The sequence below is a fragment of the Ips typographus genome, linkage group LG3, assembly GCF_016097725.1.
Source record: "Ips typographus isolate SLU linkage group LG3, UJ_Ityp_2.0, whole genome shotgun sequence".
In the NCBI taxonomy this organism is placed as follows: Eukaryota; Metazoa; Arthropoda; class Insecta; order Coleoptera; family Curculionidae; genus Ips; species Ips typographus.
In genome coordinates, this window is record NC_138424.1 from 20,361,140 (window position 1) to 20,380,140 (window position 19,001).

The window sequence follows — 19,001 nt, forward strand, 5'->3', positions numbered from 1 at the left end:
GCCATGTCAAAGTTTGAATTGACATAAACACAGTTTGAAAAAACAGTCAGGGACAAAATCGTTTGTAAAACCCACTTGGAGTGGGAAAATGACTGTTTTAAGCACATTTTTGAAATCCTCGTTAAATTTCCCATCCAATAAACTGAAAAACATTAGAACATATGGTACAGTTAGGGAGAAAAGCGATGTCAAAGTTTGAATTGACATAAACACAGTTTGAAACAGTCAGGGACAAAATCGTTTGTAAAACCCACTTGGAGTGAGAAAATGACTGTTTTAAGCACATTTTTGGAATCCTCATTAAGTTTTCAATCCACAAACCTTAAAAACACTACTATATTTGGTACAGTCAGGGAGAAAAACGGTGTCAAAATTTAAACTGCCAGAAACACAGTATTTGAAATTTACCGGTCAAATTTTCATATACTTGGAAGCTGTCAAATACCGCTCCATGAAGCTATGAAATGAAAAAATTTGAAATTTTTTTAAACAATATAGCCTAAAGTGTCTAGAATATTGTGTAAAATGTGCATAAATCATCCTCATTAATCTTGGAAGTTACAGAGCATTAACCAGAGTGAGAGGTTTAGATTTTTTTTGTCATATGATGTCATCCCTGACTGGTTTCCAACTCAAAAACAGTAAATGTCAAGTTTCATTGGTTGAATTCTCACGTGACTATGACGTTTTCTGGCTTGTGGCCAATGGATGTAACTATTTCTCTGATTACTATAGTTGGAGATTTTCTCTGCGAACAGACCTATTATTATACGATGATATAATAGATTATACACAATAATGCAAAAGGTAAACTGACGCGTTTCTGACAGTAGCTGTCACATTTAAGAGTACAAACGTTTTGACGCTCCCTGGATGAGCGAATTTGACGTCACGATGACGTGTGTAATTTGACAGTTGATTCAATTACGGTTTTGTTAAATTACGTCATCGTGACGTCAAATCTGCATGAAGCATCAGATGACCGCGTAGTTTATAACATTTTGACATCCATTTTGTCACCTTGATGGGACCGGCCCGTGTAAATCATTCATTACACATTATCACTAGTAGTGAGTAATAATAACTTACATACCAACATTACAGCAAGATAACCCGACTAACTGCACGTAAATCACCAGATTAAAAACTCACATAACTCACTCTCCCGACTAAACAAATTACCACGAAAAGAATTAAATAAAAATGTGACGTTTTACGAGGCGAGGTTACTCTTTTATACCAATTTATCATAATTATTGATTTATTGGGACAATTCAAAACAATTCTTATCGGTAAAAAATTTAAACGACTGGAACGTTTAAGAAACGTTTCGCATTTTTATCCGCACATTTTGGTGAATGCGCTTTGTTTAAAACCAGTTTTTTTTTGTTGTTATTATTGCAAGTAGTAATGTAACGGGTGTTCAATAATTGTTATGGTCGTAGTTGGCTGTGGTGCTGGCATGAAAAGTTTGAAATGACAGCTGTCATATAATAATTGTTTGCAACGATATCTAAGACACACGCTTTTTGTGACAATTGCCATCCATCCAGGCGACCTGACCATACCAATTATTGAACACCCGTTATTATAACAGGTCACATAAATAGTACTATAGTGATTAGCACTGTTTTGGGTCAAGGTTTTGGTTATAGTAGTTGGTTTAACGGTTTACAGTCTTAAAATTGTCTAGAAAAAAATGGCAATGTTTACACCGCAATAGTAGCCTACTTGTTTAAGTTAAATGACTGAAATTCCGGCCTCTCTATTGGTTCATTCTATATATAGAAGAGAAATTCAGATGTTTACTTAAAATAACTAGTTTTCCTTATTATTATTATTATTACTTTGAGTTGAAAAGAAAGCAATTTTTCAAAAAAAAAAAAACAAACATACACACTATTTTTTGTGGAAAAAAATACAGGTGGGACCAAAAAATAAAGATGGGCACCAACCTGGTGATAGCCGGGAACTCGCTGAAATCGTCTTGGAGCGCGAAAAACAAAACACGCACAAAACGACCGATTCCTGCGGCTGCTATCACCACACTCAACCTCGCAAGGGCGTTACAAGGTCGTGGGGGAGACGCGCACGCCACTGGTGAACGCGCATACGTGCGCACGCCACTGCAAGCGGCGCGTCGCGACGCCAAAACCCTATAATCAAAACCGCTGTTATACAATTACACACTTTTTAGTTGACTAAATCAAAATGTTTTTTTACTGGGTGGTCATAAAAAGAAAGAGAGTAAAAACTGGTACACAAAAAATCACTAACCAAAAAAAAACACCCTCCCTTTCTAATTGGGGTAGTCAAAGAGAGAGGGAGATAACCCTTGTCAGGCTGTATTGAACGTGACAACCCCTGTGGAACAGACTATACTAATTTTAGAGTTCAGGGTGTAGACTTTTATACATCACTGGATAGCTAACCAAATGGGGTTTCCAACGATATGGCAACCCTGGTTGACTGATTCATTAATTGGGCCGCTAGAGGGCGTCAAAGTGTATGCATTTATTTTCCATTTTGTTTAGTGCAGTGTTTCAGTTAATCATAAAAAACTCTCTTATTTGGTTCACACTATAAAAACTTTTGTACGTCAATAGATAGCCAATAAAATGGGTTTTTTAAAAGTATGACAACAGTGGTTGGTAGGTTAAATCGTTTGGCCGCTAGAGGGCGTCAAACTTGAGAAATCAGTTTTCAAATTTCTGGTAACATTTAAAAAAAACAGAATCCACTAATGTCATTTTGACGTTTCTGACCTGCAAAAACTGTTTGAGAACCTTATTTTGTAATACTACTACTAAGACTCAGAAGACAGTTTGCAAAACTTTGGTGTTTCTGAGGTGCAAAAAACTTTGAATGCTTTTAGTAACTTGTTTTAAGGATCAGAAGATAGTATTAGAGCCTAAGAGGTTTACCATTAAATTTCTGTAAAAAAGGCAACGTTTGACAGTATTATTCGCAGATATCACGTGGTTTTAGGAGGATAATTTAGCTAGGCAGTCACGTGACCACTGTCAAAATAACTGTCATGAATCTCAGAAACACGTTTTGTATCGAATACTGCAAGAAAACTTTTCCTTAAAAAAACCTTGATTTTTGCAACTTTTGAGCACCGTTTGACAGTCAGGAACAAAATGGAATCAAACTCCCTTAAAGTGCGAAAATGACAAATTTTAAACACATTTTTGGAATTCTAATTAAATTTTCCATTCAATAACTTGAAAAACATTACAAAAATGGGTACAGTCAGATACAAAAGCAGTGTCAAAGTTTTCAACTGCCAGAAACACAGTTTGAAAGAACAGTCAGGGACAAATTCTCTGTAAAACCCATTTGGAGTAAGAAAGTGACTGTTTTAAGCACATTTTTGGTGTTCTAATTCAATTTTCCATTTAATAACTTGAAAAACATTAAAAAATTTGGTACAGTCAAGTAGAAAAGCGGTGTCAAAGTTTTCAACTGTTAGAAACCCAGTTTGAAAGGACAGATCATCAGTAAAACCCACGGAGTAAGAAAATTACTGTTTTAAGCATATTTTTGGAATCCTAATTAAATTTTCCATTCAATAACTTGAAAAACACTACAAAGTTTGGAACAGTCAAGTAGAAAAGCGGTGTCAAAGTTTTCAACTGCCAGAAACACAGTTTAAAAGGACAATCAGGGACAAAATCCTGTGTTAAACCCATTTGAAGTAAGAAAGTGACTGTTTTAAGCACATTTTTGGAATCTTAATTAAATTTTCTATTCAAAAACTTGAAAAACACTCCAAAAATGGGTACTGTCAGGTACAAAAGCAGTGTCAAAGTTTTCAACTGCCAGAAACACAATTTGAAAAGACAATCAGCGACAAAATCCTCTGTAAAACCCATTTGGAGTAAGAAAGTGACTGTTTTAAGCACATTTTTGGAATCCTCATTAAGTTTTCCATTCAATAACTTGAAAAACATTACAAAAATGGGTACAGTCAGGTACAAAAGCAGTGTCGAAATTTTCAACTGCCAGAAACACAATTTGAAAAAACAATCAGCGACAAAATCCTCTGTAAAACCCATTTGGAGTAAGAAAGTGACTGTTTTAAGCACATTTTTGGTGTTCTAATTAAGTTTTCCATTCAATAACTTGAAAACACTACAAGAATGGGTACTGTCAGGTACAAAAGCAGTGTTAAAGTTTTCAATTGCCAGAAACACAGTTTGAAAGAACAGTCAGGGACAAAATCGCCTGTAAAATGTACTTGGAGTGAGAAAATGATTGTTTTAAGCACATTTTTGGAATCCAAATTAATTTTTCAATTTAATAACTTGAAAAACACCAAAAAATTTGGTACAGTAAGGTAGAAAAGCGATGTCAAATTTTCAACTGTTAGAAACCCAGTTTGAAAAGACAGTCAGGGACAAAATCATCTTTAAAACCCACTTGGAGTAAGAAAATGACTGTTTTAAGTACATTTTTGGAATCCTAATTAAATTTTCCATTCAATAACTTGAAAATCACTACAAAATTTGGTACAGTCAAGTAGAAAAGCGGTGTCAAAGTTTTCAACTGCCAGAAACACAGTGTGAAAGGACAGTCAGGGACAAAATCCTCTGTAAAACCCACTTGGAGTAAGAAAATGACTGTTTTAAGCATATTTTGGGAATCCTAATTAAATTTTCCATTTAATAACTTGAAAAACACCAAAAAATTTGGTACAGTCAGGTAGAAAAGCGATGTCAAAATTTTCAACTGTTAGAAAAACAGTTTGAAAGGACAGTCACGGACAAAATCCTTTTTAAAACCCACTTGGAGTAAGAAAATTACTGTTTTTTTTTTCTGTGAATATCTCAGAAACGTCTCCAGTTAGAGGTCTGAATTTTTTACCTCGTTGGATGTCTGGTTCAACAAAAATAAAGCTTTTTAAATCACCGGAAAAAACCCGAAACCACAAAATATCAAAGAAAATCTTAAGAACTAATCTAAGACAGAAGTGAATATTTCAATATGGCGTCCCAGTTATCACTGCCACTTTCTCTTGGGACAGAAAGTAGTTTCACTTCACAATTTAAATTGTGATTAAAAAATCAGTAAATAGTAAATTACTTACAATAACTTACCTAATTTTCGATTTACACATGCAAATACATAAATTGTTTTAAATTCTGAAGATGGTAATACTTTGACTGAAATTTCGACAATTCCAAAGGTTTTTTAGTTAAATAAATTAGCACACATTTTTCAATAATAAGTTTTAGTTTCAAACAAGCACTTAAATTAAAATTTGAATTATTTTATTTTCATTTAAAACTACTTAATCATGTTAACTGTCCATTATCAAATAAAAACACTGAACTTCTAAACGTTTGTGTTCGTTCAAAAACTTACGTTGTTTAAATCCAGGATAGATAAAAATAGAAAATTATAACTGCATGTGTACTATAATATCTAAATTATCAGTTTTAAACCACATAAACACTAATAAATTATCACTACAGTGTTTTTATTACACTATTGGAATAAACTTGTAAAATGTACTAGGAACACCCGGACTACCCTTGAGCACATTGAAAGGGTATAAAGGTTCACCCTGTTTTAAAATTGAAATACCTTTCACTCCACCCCTTTTCTTGTAAAGGGTGGCTCAAAAGAAATGCTATTTTATTGTGTAGTTGTTTGGCGTTTTCGTACAAAGTTGCTTATAGTTTGCATGCGGGACACTCTGTAGAGTGAAATGGGTACGAATATCACTTCTAAGTCGACATGGGCAATATGTAGTTTGTGATTGGTCAAAAAAATTTAGCAAACTGAAAGCTGCTTTTTTTTGGACCAATCACATCTATCGACATTATTTTATCAGTTACGACAACTGTCACGTGACATAAGCATCGTATAAAAGTGTTTCTTAACGTCACAATTGTCAAGTTTGGCTCCTGGAGATGTAAATCCAACAAACAACAAAATTCTTTAAAGAAATACATTTATTCTGCTTTTTATACTTTTAGGTCACCGGAAAGTGGATTTTGACAGTTATGACAACTGTCACGTGACTTAAGAAAATTATAAAAGTGTTTATTAACGTCACAACTGTCGAATTTGGCTCCATGGAGCTGTAAACACAACATACAGCGCAATTTCTCAGATAAGTATCTATTCGACATTTTATACTTTCAGGTCACTGGTGAGTGGATTTTGACAATTATGACAGTTGACACGTGACGTGAACAACGTATATATATATATAAAAATGTTTCTTAACGTCACAACTGTCAAAGTTGGCTCCTGGAGATGTAAACCCAACTTAGAGCGCAATTCCTCAAAGAAACACATTTATTCTGCTTTTCAGACTTTCAGGGCACCGGTGAGTGGATTTTGACAGTTATGACAGCTGTCACGTGATTTAAGAAAAGTTTTAAGTGTTCCTCAAAGGTCAGAACTGTCTAATTTGGCTCCATGGAGCTGTAAATACAACTTAAAGTGCAATTTCTCAAATAAATATCTATTCGACATTTTATACTTTCAGGTCACTGGTGAGTGGATTTTGACAGTTATGACAGTTGACACGTGACGTAAGCAACGTATAAAAGTGTTTATTAACCTCACAACTGTCAAATTTATGTCCATGGAGTTGTAAATCCAATTACAGGGAAATTCCTCAAAAAACATATTTATTCGGCTTTTTAAACCTAAAGGTCACTGGCGAGTGGAATTTGGCAGTTATGACAGCTGTCACGTGGGTTAAGAAAAGTGTTTCTTAACGTCACAACTGTCAAATTTGTCTCCGTGGAGCATAAAACAGAAAATTTGGTACAGTCAAGTAGAAACGCGGTGTCAAAGTTTTCAACTGCCAGAAACACAGTTTGAAAGGACAATCAGGGACGAAATCCTTTGGAAAACCCACTTGGAGTAAGAAAATGACTGTTTTAAGCACATTTTTGGAATTCTAATTAAATTTTCCATTCAATAACTTGAAAAACACTAAAAAATTTGGTACAGTCAAGTAGAAAAGCGGTGTCAAAGTTTTCAACTGCCAGAAACACAGTTTGAAAGGACAGTCAGGGACAAAATCCTTTGGAAAACCCACTTGGAGTAAGAAAATGACTGTTTCAAGCACATTTTTGGAATTCTAATTAAATTTTCCATTCAATAACTTGAAAAACACTAAAAAATTTGGTACAGTCAAGTAGAAAAGCGGTGTCAAAGTTTTCAACTGCCAGAAACACAGTTTGAAAGGACAGTCAGGGACAAAATCCTTTGGAAAACCCACTTGGAGTAAGAAAATGACTGTTTTAAGCACATTTTTGGAATTCTAATTAAATTTTTCATTCAATAACTTGAAAAACACTACAAAAATGGGTACAGTCAGGTACAAAAGCAGTGTCAAAGTTTTCAACTGCCAGAAACACAGTTTGAAAAGACAGTCAGGGACAAAATCCTTTGGAAAACCCACTTGGAGTAAGAAAATGACTGTTTTAAGCACATTTTTGGAATTCTAATTAAATTTTCCATTCAATAACTTGAAAAACACTACAAAATTTGGTACAGTCAAGTAGAAACGCGGTGTCAAAGTTTTCAACTGCCAGAAACACAGTTTGAAAAGACAGTCAGGGACAAAATCCTTTGGAAAACCCACTTGGAGTAAGAAAATGACTGTTTTAAGCACATTTTTGGAATTCTAATTAAATTTTTCATTCAATAACTTGAAAAACACTACAAAAATGGGTACAGTCAGGTACAAAAGCAGTGTCAAAGTTTTCAACTGCCAGAAACACAGTTTGAAAAGACAGTCAGGGACAAAATCTTTTGGAAAACCCACTTGGAGTAAGAAAATGACTGTTTTAAGCACATTTTTGGAATTCTAATTAAATTTTCCATTCAATAACTTGAAAAACACTAAAAAATTTGGTACAGTCAAGTAGAAACGCGGTGTCAAAGTTTTCAACTGCCAGAAACACAGTTTGAAAAGACAGTCAGGGACAAAATCTTTTGGAAAACTCACTTGGAGTAAGAAAATGACTGTTTTAAGCACATTTTTGGAATTCTAATTAAATTTTCCATTCAATAACTTGAAAAACACTAAAAAATTTGGTACAGTCAAGTAGAAAAGCGGTGTCAAAGTTTTCAACTGCCAGAAACACAGTTTGAAAGGACAGTCAGGGACAAAATCCTTTGGAAAACCCACTTGGAGTAAGAAAATGACTGTTTTAAGCACATTTTTGGAATTCTAATTAAATTTTCCATTCAATAACTTGAAAAACACTAAAAAATTTGGTACAGTCAAGTAGAAACGCGGTGTCAAAGTTTTCAACTGCCAGAAACACAGTTTGAAAGGACAGTCAGGGACAAAATCCTCTGTAAAACCCACTTGGAGTAAGAAAAAGACTGTTTTAAGCACATTTTTGAAATACTAATTAAATTTTCCATTCAATAACTTGAAAAACACTAAAAAATTTGGTACAGTCAAGTAGAAACGCGGTGTCAAAGTTTTCAACTGCCAGAAACACAGTTTGAAAGGACAGTCAGGGACAAAATCCTTTGGAAAACCCACTTGGAGTAAGAAAATGACTGTTTTAAGCACATTTTTGGAATTCTAATTAAATTTTCCATTCAATAACTTGAAAAACACTACAAAATTTGGTACAGTCAAGTAGAAACGCGGTGTCAAAGTTTTCAACTGCCAGAAACACAGTTTGAAAGGACAGTCAGGGACAAAATCCTTTGGAAAACCCACTTGGAGTAAGAAAATGACTGTTTTAAGCACATTTTTGGAATTCTAATTAAATTTTCCATTCAATAACTTGAAAAACACTACAAAATTTGGTACAGTCAAGTAGAAAAGCGGTGTCAAAGTTTTCAACTGCCAGAAACACAGTTTGAAAGGACAGTCAGGGGCAAAATCCTTTGGAAAACCCACTTGGAGTAAGAAAATGACTGTTTTAAGCACATTTTTGAAATTCTAATTAAATTTTTCATTCAATAACTTGAAAAACACTACAAAAATGGGTACAGTCAGGTACGAAAGCAGTGTCAAAGTTTTCAACTGCCAGAAACACAGTTTGAAAGGACAGTCAGGGACAAAATCCTTTGGAAAACCCACTTGGAGTAAGAAAATGACTGTTTTAAGCACATTTTTGAAATACTAATTAAATTTTCCATTCAATAACTTGAAAAACACTAAAAAATTTGGTACAGTCAAGTAGAAACGCGGTGTCAAAGTTTTCAAATGCCAGAAACACAGTTTGAAAGGACAATCAGGGACGAAATCCTTTGGAAAACCCACTTGGAGTAAGAAAATGACTGTTTTAAGCACATTTTTGAAATACTAATTAAATTTTCCATTCAATAACTTGAAAAACACTAAAAAATTTGGTACAGTCAAGTAGAAACGCGGTGTCAAAGTTTTCAAATGCCAGAAACACAGTTTGAAAGGACAATCAGGGACGAAATCCTTTGGAAAACCCACTTGGAGTAAGAAAATGACTGTTTTAAGCACATTTTTGGGCAGGGTTAAGTTGTATCGTTTGGTCGCTAGAGGTCGTCAAAGTTGACTTTAATTTGGCGTTGTTTTCTGTGAATAACTCAGAAACGCCTCTAGTTAGAGGTCAAATTGGTCAAATTTGTCTCCGTGGAGCTTAAAACAGAAATTTTTCAAATAATCAACTATTTGCAATTTTATAGTTTTAGGACACCGGTGAACGAGTTTCGACAGTTATGACAGCTGTCACGTGACGTAAGAAAAGTATAAAAGTGTTCCTTAACGTCAGAAATGTCAGATTTGGCTTCATGGAGTTGTTCACTGGTGGTTCATTCAAGAAACACATCTAATTGGCATTTTATAATTTCCATTGCCTGAATTGTTGCTTTTGGTGTGCATTAATTAGCTTTCTCCTGATCATTCTCTTGAATTCTACTTATTTTTTTTAATTTTCTTGGCATAATCTCGAAAAATTAATTTCTGAAAATTCTCCATCTCTAATGCAGACTTACTATAAAAAGTACTTTTACATCAACCATTGAGCTAAATAATGCATAACGGCAACACTGCTTTTCCTGCGCACTTCATCCCTTACTGTAACGACAGAAACCACCCCCCAACCAAACAATCCTGCAGTAAAATCACTGTTTACGTAATCTTTTCCCATTTTTAATTACTTTGCCACAGTTTGTCGTATTTTTTACTCGGGTAAGGTACATAAAACTTCTCGTTAAAAAGCTTATTAAAATTGCATTTTTGCAGGTTTTAATTCCATTATGACCAGGTTATGTCGAAAGTGACCTACTTCAAAGACCGGAAATGCTTGTAGTTCGTCGATTACCAGGGATTTTGTACAATTATCGGTACACGGCCTATGCGACAGGAATAATTGTTTCCACCCTCGTTTATTTCCTGTTCAAATGGAATGTTTTGTGTGTGAATCTACAAGCTTGGCAGCACGTAAAACGTTTGGTAAGCCTTTTTTTCTACTAAACATTTTACTGTAATGAGTAATCTGAGTAATCCTTTAAGGAGCCTGTTCTCTAAAGGAAACCTCCACAAATTATAGTCTCTTTAGGATTTCTAGATTTTCTATTTATTTTTAAGCGCTGTTTTAACACTAAACTTATATTATACGGGATTATTATCTTCGATTTGTCGAATAACTCATTAAAATCTATATTTGTAGTCTCTATAGGCAGTTATTATTTTTACAGTGTTGTCACATTATGGCTGACTGTCCTGTCAGATTTCGGAAATCTTGAATTTGAAGAGAAGTTAAGTCATTGGTTTGAGGATTCACGTCAGTCGAGTTGGTTACTTTGGAACCTTGCAAATACTCTTCATAGTAGAATTTGTCAGATTGGCATCATTGCAAAAACTGTTCGAGCCAAATATCCGAGTTTGAAGTCGAGAATTTAAGAAAAATAACGTCTATGGCCCTTCTACGACTTCGTACAGAGCAAACGGAGATAGATAGAAAAAAGTAAGGGATAGGATTTTTGAGCTCTGTTTGCTGACCAATCAGAATTGGTCTGTCTTCATTTAGTTCGGATATACAGATTTACGGATTTTTGGAAACTGGCCATATTCGATTCTTTGCGATTCTTTTCTCAGCTGTCACTCAAATTATGAGTAAATTCTCTTCTTTTGTCAGTTCAAATTTTGACACCGCTTTTCTCTTTGGCTGTACCTAATTTTGTAGAGTTTTTTAGGTTATTGGATAGGAAATTTAAGGAGGATTCCAAAAATGTGCTTAAAACAGTAATTTTCTCACTCCAAGTGCGTTTTACAGGCGATTTTGTCCTTGACTGTACTTTGAAACTGTGTTTCTGACAGTTCAAATTTTGACACCGCTTTTCTCCCTGACTGTACCTAATTAGTGTTTTTTCAGGTTATTGGATAGGAAATTTAAGGAGGATTCCAAGAATGTGCTTAAAATAGTAATTTTCTCACTCCAAGTGCGTTTTACAGGCGATTTTGTCCTTGACTGTACTTTGAACCTGTGTTTCTGATAGTTCAAATTTTGACACCACTTTTCTCCCTGGCTGTACCTAATTTTGTAGTGTTTTTTCAGGTTATTGGATAGGAAATTTAAGGAGGATTCCAAAAATGTGCTTAAAATAGTAATTTTCTCACTCCAAGTGCGTTTTACAGGCGATTTTGTCCTTGACTGTACTTTGAACCTGTGTTTCTGATAGTTCAAAATTTGACACCACTTTTCTCCCTGGCTGTACCTAATTTTGTAGTGTTTTTTCAGGTTATTGGATAGGAAATTTAAGGAGGATTCCAAAAATGTGCTTAAAATAGTAATTTTCTCACTCCAAGTGCGTTTTACAGGCCATTTTGTCCTTGACTGTACTTTGAACCTGTGTTTCTGATAGTTCAAATTTTGACACCACTTTTCTCCCTGGCTGTACCTAATTTTGTAGTGTTTTTTCAGGTTATTGGATAGGAAATTTAAGGAGGATTCCAAAAATGTGCTTAAAAGAGTAATTTTCTCACTTCAAGTGCGTTTTACAGGCGATTTTGTCTTGACTGTACTTTGAAACTGTGTTTCTGACAGTTCAAATTTTGACACCGCTTTTCTCCCTGGCTGTACCTAATTTTGTAGTGTTTTTTCAGGTTATTGGATAGGAAATTTAAGGAGGATTCCAAAAATGTGCTTAAAATAGTAATTTTCTCACTCCAAGTGCGTTTTACAGGCCATTTTGTCCTTGACTGTACTTTGAACCTGTGTTTCTGATAGTTCAAATTTTGACACCGCTTTTCTCCCTGGCTGTACCTAATTTTGTAGTGTTTTTTCAGGTTATTGGATAGGAAATTTAAGGAGGATTCCAAAAATGTGCTTAAAATAGTAATTTTCTCACTCCAAGTGCGTTTTACAGGCCATTTTGTCCTTGACTGTACTTTGAACCTGTGTTTCTGATAGTTCAAATTTTGACACCACTTTTCTCCCTGGCTGTACCTAATTTTGTAGTGTTTTTTCAGGTTATTGGATAGGAAATTTAAGGAGGATTCCAAAAATGTGCTTAAAAGAGTAATTTTCTCACTTCAAGTGCGTTTTACAGGCGATTTTGTCTTGACTGTACTTTGAAACTGTGTTTCTGACAGTTCAAATTTTGACACCGCTTTTCTCCCTGGCTGTACCTAATTTTGTAGTGTTTTTTCAGGTTATTGGATAGGAAATTTAAGGAGGATTCCAAAAATGTGCTTAAAATAGTAATTTTCTCACTCCAAGTGCGTTTTACAGGCGATTTTGTCTTGACTGTACTTTGAAACTGTGTTTCTGACAGTTCAAATTTTGACACCACTTTTCTCCCTGGCTGTACCTAATTTTGTAGTGTTTTTTTCAGGTTATTGGATAGGAAATTTAAGGAGGATTCCAAAAATGTGCTTAAAAGAGTAATTTTCTCACTTCAAGTGCGTTTTACAGGCGATTTTGTCTTGACTGTACTTTGAAACTGTGTTTCTGACAGTTCAAATTTTGACACCGCTTTTCTCCCTGGCTGTACCTAATTTTGTAGTGTTTTTTCAGGTTATTGGATAGGAAATTTAAGGAGGATTCCAAAAATGTGCTTAAAAGAGTAATTTTCTCACTTCAAGTGCGTTTTACAGGCGATTTTGTCTTGACTGTACTTTGAAACTGTGTTTCTGACAGTTCAAATTTTGACACCGCTTTTCTCCCTGGCTGTACCTAATTTTGTAGTGTTTTTTCAGGTTATTGGATAGGAAATTTAAGGAGGATTCCAAAAATGTGCTTAAAATAGTAATTTTCTCACTCCAAGTGCGTTTTACAGGCCATTTTGTCCTTGACTGTACTTTGAACCTGTGTTTCTGATAGTTCAAATTTTGACACCGCTTTTCTCCCTGGCTGTACCCAATTTTGTAGTGTTTTTTCAGGTTATTGGATAGGAAATTTAAGGAGGATTCCAAAAATGTGCTTAAAATAGTAATTTTCTCACTCCAAGTGCGTTTTACAGGCGATTTTGTCCTTGACTGTACTTTGAACCTGTGTTTCTGATAGTTCAAATTTTGACACCACTTTTCTCCCTGGCTGTACCTAATTTTGTAGTGTTTTTTCAGGTTATTGGATAGGAAATTTAAGGAGGATTCCAAAAATGTGCTTAAAAGAGTAATTTTCTCACTTCAAGTGCGTTTTACAGGCGATTTTGTCTTGACTGTACTTTGAAACTGTGTTTCTGACAGTTCAAATTTTGACACCGCTTTTCTCCCTGGCTGTACCTAATTTTGTAGTGTTTTTTCAGGTTATTGGATAGGAAATTTAAGGAGGATTCCAAAAATGTGCTTAAAATAGTAATTTTCTCACTCCAAGTGCGTTTTACAGGCCATTTTGTCCTTGACTGTACTTTGAACCTGTGTTTCTGATAGTTCAAATTTTGACACCGCTTTTCTCCCTGGCTGTACCTAATTTTGTAGTGTTTTTTCAGGTTATTGGATAGGAAATTTAAGGAGGATTCCAAAAATGTGCTTAAAATAGTAATTTTCTCACTCCAAGTGCGTTTTACAGGCCATTTTGTCCTTGACTGTACTTTGAACCTGTGTTTCTGATAGTTCAAATTTTGACACCACTTTTCTCCCTGGCTGTACCTAATTTTGTAGTGTTTTTTCAGGTTATTGGATAGGAAATTTAAGGAGGATTCCAAAAATGTGCTTAAAAGAGTAATTTTCTCACTTCAAGTGCGTTTTACAGGCGATTTTGTCTTGACTGTACTTTGAAACTGTGTTTCTGACAGTTCAAATTTTGACACCGCTTTTCTCCCTGGCTGTACCTAATTTTGTAGTGTTTTTTCAGGTTATTGGATAGGAAATTTAAGGAGGATTCCAAAAATGTGCTTTAAAATAGTAATTTTCTCACTCCAAGTGCGTTTTACAGGCGATTTTGTCCTTGACTGTACTTTGAACCTGTGTTTCTGATAGTTCAAATTTTGACACCACTTTTCTCCCTGGCTGTACCTAATTTTGTAGTGTTTTTTCAGGTTATTGGATAGGAAATTTAAGGAGGATTCCAAAAATGTGCTTAAAATAGTAATTTTCTCACTCCAAGTGCGTTTTACAGGCCATTTTGTCCTTGACTGTACTTTGAACCTGTGTTTCTGATAGTTCAAATTTTGACACCGCTTTTCTCCCTGGCTGTACCTAATTTTGTAGTGTTTTTTCAGGTTATTGGATAGGAAATTTAAGGAGGATTCCAAAAATGTGCTTTAAAACAGTAATTTTCTCACTCCAAGTGCGTTTTACAGGCGATTTTGTCCATGACTGTACTTTGAAACTGTGTTTCTGACAGTTCAAATTTTGACACCGCTTTTCTCCCTGGCTGTACCTAATTTTGTAGTGTTTTTTTCAGGTTATTGGATAGGAAATTTAAGGAGGATTCCAAAAATGTGCTTAAAATAGTAATTTTCTCACTCCAAGTGCGTTTTACAGGCCATTTTGTCCTTGACTGTACTTTGAACCTGTGTTTCTGATAGTTCAAATTTTGACACCGCTTTTCTCCCTGGCTGTACCTAATTTTGTAGTGTTTTTTCAGGTTATTGGATAGGAAATTTAAGGAGGATTCCAAAAATGTGCTTTAAAACAGTAATTTTCTCACTCCAAGTGCGTTTTACAGGCGATTTTGTCCATGACTGTACTTTGAAACTGTGTTTCTGACAGTTCAAATTTTGACACCGCTTTTCTCCCTGGCTGTACCTAATTTTGTAGTGTTTTTTCAGGTTATTGGATAGGAAATTTAAGGAGGATTCCAAAAATGTGCTTAAAACAGTAATTTTCTCACTCCAAGTGCGTTTTACAGGCGATTTTGTCCATGACTGTACTTTGAAACTGTGTTTCTGACAGTTCAAATTTTGACACCGCTTTTCTCCCTGGCTGTACCTAATTTTGTAGTGTTTTTTCAGGTTATTGGATAGGAAATTTAAGGAGGATTCCAAAAATGTGCTTAAAATAGTAATATTCTCACTCCAAGTGCGTTTTACAGGCGATTTTGTCCTTGACTGTACTTTGAAACTGTGTTTCTGACAGTTCAAATTTTGACACCGCTTTTCTCCCTGACTTTATTAAATTTTGTAGTGATTTTTTTAGGTTATTGGATAGAAAATTTAGTGAGGAATCCAAAAATGTGCTTAAAATATCAAGTTCTTACTCCAAGTTGGGTTTACAAGCGATTTTGTCCCTGACTGTCCTTTCAAACTGTGTTTCTGTTAGTTCAAGCTTTGACACCGTTTTTCTCCCTGACTGTACCAAATTTTGTAGTGTTTTTTTTTAGGTTATGAGATAGGAAATTTAATGAGGATTCCAAAAATGTGCTTAAAACAGTAATTTTCTCACTCCAAGTGCGTTTTACATGCTATTACGTCCCTGACTGACCTTTCAAACTGTGATTCTGTCAGTTTAAAAATTTTGGAACCGCTTTTCTCTCTGACTGTACCAAATTTTTTGTGTTTTTTTTACGTTGTTCGATAGCAAATTTAGTGAGGATTCCAAAAATGTACTTAAACCAGTCAATTTCTCACTTCAAGTGGGGTTCCCAGCGATTTTGTTCCTGACTGTCAAACTGTGCTCAAAAGTTGCAAAAATCAGAGTTTAGAAAAGTTTTCTTGCAGTATTCGATACAAAACGTGTTTCTGAGATTTATGACAGTTATTTTAACAAGTGGTCACATGACTGCCTAGCTAAATTATCCTCTAAAAACCACGTGATATCTGTCACTAATGTTAAAACTGTCAAAATTGACCTGAGAATGTGCAAGAATTACAGTTTTCTTTCAAATTGGATGCGAGCGTTTAAACAGATTTATTTTTGAGGGCAACAATGGTCGTTATGGAATTATTGAGACATGGAACTGGTTTGACTGTTTGCAGAAAAAGAATATCTCAGATATAAAGAATCATTCAAATTTCTAATGCATTTGTAGAAAAAATATTGTATGCTATTCGTGTTAAAAGTGCTTTTAAGATACTTGTGCGAATTGCAAATGTGTACCTTAAAAATGCACTTTTAACACTCATATCATATTGTCACGTTTAAATTGTAAAGCCCTTTTGGTTCAGTAAGTTAAACGAGACGTGCGTTTATTACTTTAATAAGAGAGAGATGTTGTTTCAGAGGTGGAATCAAACCATTTTAGGTAGAAAAATATCATTTATTGACCCAATAACAGTTAAAACTAATTGACAAAATAATCGGTTTATCAGTTCAGTAAATCGGAATAAAATCATCAAATATAATTCTTAAAAGTAACACACAGTTTAACAATATTTTTTACATGCACAAAATACTATAATAATAAAATAGTGTATCGTCGTACTCCTTAATAACACACTTCTTGCACAACACTGTATATTGTTTACAAAACAATAAACTGACACTGACACTTAACCTCGTTATCTGACAACTTCGACTTCACTACAACCATCAACTCAACAACTAACTAACCAGGCCTGGTTCAGCTGCTTATATAGACTTCCATGGTTTCTAGAAAGTTCCCAAATATTCATGAAATTGACTTTCTCTCTCACACTCATTAAGCTATAACATAAATCTTTCTCTATATAAGCAAGGGAGCCAGGATTTTCTAGAACACAGACAAAAGAATGTAGAACGTAAACAAAGCAACGTAACATACAGGGGTAACAACAAATAACTAAAGTAATCCTAACTAATAATCAAAAGTTCGCTTCGCAACAATAGATTCTACTTACATTTGTTAGAGGATGAGATTATAATTTAGAAATGGCTTAAAATTTCATTAATTTACGACAGAATTCGGAACGACTACATTTTGTGGCACGAGACGGAGTTTTCTGACCGTCTCCTTTACTAACGGATGTGGAGCCTTATTTATCATAGGTACGATGCACTACGTGCATTCTGATTGCAACCTTGCCTCGTGCATTTTCTTATTTTGCCATTTTTGAGTATCTGCTTTAATTTAATGAATTTCGAACTTTGTTCAGCCAACTTAATTTAAATTTCTTTCTTTCATTTGCAGTGTTACCTGTACGAGCAAGGCGAAGCAATAGGATCACTCTGCGCCCCTCTGTGCATTTCCAAAGATATTCACTCCTTAACCTGTCACTCGTTCCAAGCGGCCAAAGAGGCAGTATTCAGCGCCGAATGGCACAATATCAAACTAGTATTCAAATCAGTCTCGTCCGACATCCAACCAATCCACTGGTTCGATAATGGCATCCTTAAATATCCTAACGAAAAAGAGTTCCTATACACCATACGTACAATAGTTAAACGAAAACTGAATTTGACTCTAGCGTACGACACTGCAGTGAGATTGGCCAGATTGAAACCGTCTTACGAGGAAAAAGATGTTTTGAAACGTCGCCTAGAAGTGGAAATTCTATGGCAACTGTTGCAAGACAACGAGTATTTGCTCTCGACCATTTTCACTGATAAAGATGTTTTTCCTCAGTTGATTGGTACTTGCGGACCATATTTTGCTGTGGAATACATGGAACCATTCAGTCAAACATCAACTATTTTCACTATGAAAGATACGTTGGAGGAATGGGGAGAACGCCTAAAATTCGCTTTACAAATCCTAGATTTACTGGATGAGCTGGATAACAGTTTTAGGGAACCGTTCCACCTATGCAACATCAAACTAGACCACTTTGGCTACACTTTAGATAGGAAAAAATTGAAATTTGTAGATTTGGATGAAACCTTTCCGCGCACCATAATAAACTCCTTGATCCAGCAAATCCCGAATTGTGATCGGGACGAGGATTGTGAATTTCAGGATTGCAGATCGTTCTGCAACAAAAGTGTCCGCAAATGTCATCCGGCAGTGACCAATAACAACTTGCAGATTGTTTGCGAGAAAATTTTTTTGGGGTGGAGAATGTCGAATACGGTGATAGTGCCTGGATTGTTGATGTCTCAGCATACTCCGTCGGAGTTGGCCTCAATTTTGAGGCAGTGCGCTAATCCCGACGGTTCGGCCAGAAGAACTCCAGACGATGAGGTCAGGAAACGTTTGTACAATATTCTGTCCGAAGTGGACCAGTCGGTTAACAATGATTTCTTTCTTTAACGAAATGTAAATATGTAATAAAATTGTTATGTGCAATGTTGCCAGGTCTACTGTTCAAAATCTACCGTTTTCAGGGTGTTTCCACCGTTCTCCTGTCTTCTTTTATATAATCTACCGTTTATGTGCAAAATCCACATTCAAACTTTGACACCAGTTTTTTCCTTGACTGTACCAAATTTTGTAGTGTTTTTTTTAGGTTATTGAATAGGAAATTTAATGAGGATTCTAAAAATGTTCTTAAAACAGTCATTTTCTTACTCCAAGTGGGTTTTACACGCAATTTTGTCTCTGACTGTCTCTTTCTCTCAGTTCAAACTTTGACACCGCTTTTCTCACTCACTTTACTAAATTTTGTAATGCTTTTTTTATGTTTTTGGATAGGAAATTTAATGAGAATTTCAAAAATGTAGTTAAAACAGTCATTTTCTCACTACAAGTGGGTTTTACACGCAAATTTTCTCTGACTGTCCTTTC

At 35.0% G+C, this 19,001-nt stretch overlaps 2 protein-coding genes across 3 annotated transcripts in view; one reads left to right on the top strand and one right to left on the bottom strand.

Annotated features, from left to right (window-relative positions):
* The window catches only part of Gbs-76A (Glycogen binding subunit 76A), a 28,870-nt gene extending 23,733 nt beyond the window's left edge, over window positions 1-5,137 (bottom strand). The window contains exons 1-2 of one of the 2 annotated variants that reach the window (XM_081975006.1): window positions 5,103-5,137; window positions 1,956-2,156 (exon numbers count right to left, since the gene is read on the bottom strand). In XM_081975006.1, coding sequence (XP_081831132.1) covers window positions 1,956-2,156; window positions 5,103-5,122 — 221 coding nt within the window. In that variant the 5' untranslated portion in view covers window positions 5,123-5,137. Of the gene's footprint in view, window positions 1-1,093; window positions 1,227-1,955; window positions 2,157-5,102 lie in introns of those variants that run through there. The other variant, XM_081975007.1, reaches the window with a different exon arrangement.
* A 4,837-nt stretch (window positions 5,138-9,974) lies between these two features.
* On the top strand, window positions 9,975-18,565 carry aln (divergent protein kinase domain 1C). The gene is made up of 3 exons (XM_081975042.1): window positions 9,975-10,165; window positions 10,220-10,429; window positions 17,469-18,565. The coding sequence occupies exons 2-3, from the start codon at window positions 10,277-10,279 to the stop codon at window positions 18,525-18,527; spliced, it is 1,212 nt and encodes a 403-aa protein (XP_081831168.1). The 5' UTR covers window positions 9,975-10,165; window positions 10,220-10,276; the 3' UTR covers window positions 18,528-18,565.
* The last annotated feature ends 436 nt before the right edge of the window (window positions 18,566-19,001 follow it).